General features: G+C 43.3%; 1 protein-coding gene across 1 annotated transcript; it reads left to right on the top strand.

Moving 5' to 3' along the window:
• On the top strand, window positions 1-1,622 carry hoxa13a (homeobox A13a). Its single transcript, XM_018750341.1, has 2 exons — window positions 1-701; window positions 1,299-1,622. Exons 1-2 carry the CDS (start codon window positions 53-55, stop codon window positions 1,541-1,543), a joined length of 894 nt encoding a protein of 297 aa, XP_018605857.1. The 5' UTR covers window positions 1-52; the 3' UTR covers window positions 1,544-1,622.
• The last annotated feature ends 1,743 nt before the right edge of the window (window positions 1,623-3,365 follow it).

Genomic DNA, 3,365 nt, shown 5'->3' with positions numbered 1-3,365 from the left:
AGTCGTGGGTCTTTTTTAAAAAGAGCCAGTTAGTCTCAATGTTGGCCGTGCTATGACAGCGTCATTGCTGCTGCGTCCCCGCTGGATCGACCCGGTCATGTTCCTCTATGACAACGGCTCGGATGAAGTGAACAAAAACATGGAGGGGTTTGCGGGAGGCAACTTTGCGGCGAATCAGTGCAGGAATCTGATGGGCCACCCGGCATCCCTGGCGCCCAGCGCCGCTTACTCCTCCACGGAGGTGCCGGTGTCCGGCATGGGAGAACCTGTCAAACAGTGCAGCCCGTGCTCGGCCGCCCAGAGCTCCTCCAGCGCCTCCCTGCCCTACGGCTACTTTGGCAGCGGCTACTACCCGTGCAGAATGTCACACCACAGCAGCATCAAGTCGTGCGCTCAGCCCTCCTCTGCGTACGGAGAGAAATACATGGACACGTCCGGCGTGTCTGGAGAGGAGTTCACGTCCAGAGCCAAGGAGTTCGCCTTTTACCAGGGCTACACCGCCGGCCCTTACCAGCCTGTGCCAAGCTACCTGGACGTGCCCGTGGTGTCAGGTATGAACGGTGCAGCGGAACCAAGGCACGACCCCCTGCTGCCCATGGAGGGCTACCAGCCGTGGGCCATCACCAACGGCTGGAACAGTCAGGTTTACTGCGCCAAGGAGCAGGGGCAGCCCAACCACATGTGGAAATCATCCATTCAAGGTACGGTGACGTGTGACCGCGAACGTGGCTGCGTTTTATGTTGACATAGTAGAGATGACCGAGCGAGAGCTTGGAGACGCACGTACGTAGCCCCCCAGGGGAGATCGCCTCCAGTGGAGGAGCACGCTGGCTGGGTGTCTCGCGTGTTACAACTGGACCGGGGGGCTAAAGTCGCAGATTTTTACATTTACATTGACATTGACATTTACATTTACATTTATTTATTTAGCAAACGATTTTCTCCAAAGCGACAATGGATACTATGTATGTGTTACCAGCCCACACACCAAGGTGACTTACACTGTTTTTAGTAGTCTAAAGCCGGGCACGTATGGCAGGCATGTTTGCTTGTAAATTTCTTTGCACGCTTTCCTGCAGTTTGTGATTTCACTGCTTTAGCGAAAAGCTGTAAAAATGCATTGTTATAGCTGAATAATTTACAAAGTATAAACTCAAACTGTAATTAAGTAACCTTGTTGCTAATATCAAAGTGTAATAAGGACATTGGCGTGGTCTCAAGGACAGGGAGTTCAGACACGTCTTGAGGTGCAGTGGGAGACTAATAATGGCTTTTGCCCCCTTTTGTCCCTCGTTCAGACGCGGTGTCGCACTCGGGCGACGGCGGCTCGTTCCGACGCGGCAGGAAGAAGCGCGTGCCGTACACGAAGGTGCAGCTGAAGGAGCTCGAGCGCGAGTACGCCACCAATAAGTTCATTACAAAGGACAAACGGAGGAGGATCTCCGCGCAGACGAACCTGTCCGAGCGGCAGGTCACCATCTGGTTCCAGAACAGAAGAGTGAAGGAGAAGAAGGTCGTGAACAAAGTGAAGAGCACCAGTTAGCTCGGGTGGGAACGGCGAAACATACAAACCAAAAAAGCTGTTTTATTTTGGAAAATGAACTACTTTTTATTGTACATGATACGTGAAGTGTAATTGTACACGATATTAATATGATCAGTCTCCCCAGTGGATTGTCAGATGAGATGGAAGATGCGCAACTAATTGGAGAGTGAATCCATGACGCGGACTACACAAAACGCGTTCATACACAAAAATTGGAAGCGGTCTGATTTCCATCGAAACTTTAAACATATGGTTAAAATTTATTAGTTCAGAAGCAAAATGAAGAATGTAATTCAATGCATCCACGTCCGGTAAAAAGAAAATATAGACGTGCGTAAATCTCTGCTCAGGAATACGAAACGCGCAATAAAATGTATATTTAAACGTTTTACGATCGCTGTTACAATTATCGAAAGTACTAAGGTTCATCTTGTGAAACCCTGTCAAAGGAAAGGTTTTACAGTGTACGATCTTATGCATTAGAGGAATTCATTCTTCAGAACTTACATGCTTATTCGAAACACTTCATGCTCTGCCTTATGATTTTTTTTTTAAACTATGTTTCCGAGAGTTGCGCTCTCTTGCTACTACCAAACTTCTGGTGCAATCTTACTAGTATTTATCGTCTAAGAAACATTTGTATGTAAAATATAGCTTTTCAATTGTATTTGCATTTTCGAGGATGTATATAAAAGTAACCTATGCGTTCAAATTATTGAATATTTCGCTCATTTATCTGTGTTTGCAAAATGTGTCGATGTACCTTGTTAGCTGACAAACATATCCGTCCTAATAAAATCTGGACATGAATTTTGATATTGTTTTTGATGCAATGAGCTCAAATTTCAGATTTTTTTAAATTTAAAACAATGGTGTGACTATCAATTAACGGAAATTTCAACTTAAATGTCTTTTTATATTGCATAAATATGAGTCGTAACATTAAATTTTTTTAGCATGTAGCTGTTTGTCAGTAGTTGATTCTACTGACGGTCACGAAATGCATTTCTACCGAATCAATTTAAAGGGAAATGTGGTATCTGGTTAAAAAGCCCTAAGTTTTTCTTAAATGTTTTTCTTTGTTTAATAACAGATGATATCTTTAATTCCTTTTTAGAAGATAAATTTAAAATATCCGAAAATAAAGATTCTTTTACCCTTAAAACAATTCAAATTGTACAATGTAAGCCAACAGCGCCATCTGGTGACAGATTTTTATAAAAACAATTTTTAAACGTCACCAGTGAAAACAATAAGCATACTACCTTGGAGTGGTTGATTTGAGCACTAAAACAAAGAAAAGATGCCATGTATTTATTCCTCTGTTCTTTTAACATTACAAAATTTGTGTCGTAAGTATGGCTACCAGGACAACAGATTTTCTTGTACACCTAATACAGCTACAATTTTGCATCTTATGGAGGTCTTTGGTCAATATGAATTCTTAGAAATTGTTTCAACTTGTAGACCACTTGTTAAATTTGCAAATACATACCGACAATTATATTAATTTTGAGACAGGTAAGCATTCATGAAGAACTGCCTCCATATAGGCAGGGCCGTTTTACGACTGACCTTTAGGCCCTGCCTCTTACGTAAAGCAGAACAAGCACTTTGTCGAGTTAACACTTTGTAGCATAAAACGTTTTAAAATATGACCACAAACGCCTCCATTCTTTTGAAGTCATTATTTTTAGGGCAGGTAGATTTTGTGTGTGTCTGTGTGTGTGTGTGTATGTGTGTGTGTGTGTGTGTGTGTGTGTGTGTGTGTGTGCGTGTGTGTGTGTGTGTCTGCTAATGTGTGCCAGTGCACATGGTG

The sequence above is a fragment of the Scleropages formosus genome, chromosome 23 (genome assembly GCF_900964775.1).
Source record: "Scleropages formosus chromosome 23, fSclFor1.1, whole genome shotgun sequence".
NCBI lineage: Eukaryota > Metazoa > Chordata > Actinopteri > Osteoglossiformes > Osteoglossidae > Scleropages > Scleropages formosus.
This window is presented reverse-complemented; position numbering and strand designations above follow the sequence as displayed.

What these genes read in the sequence shown, in the direction of transcription:
- hoxa13a (XM_018750341.1), top strand. Translation starts at nt 53, where the DNA reads ATGACAGCGTCATTGCTGCTGCGTCCCCGCTGGATCGACCCGGTCATG. An exon ending in GTGGAAATCATCCATTCAAG is followed by an intron (nt 702 to 1,298) that starts GTACGGTGACGT and finishes TCCCTCGTTCAG; the next exon opens with ACGCGGTGTCGCACTCGGGC.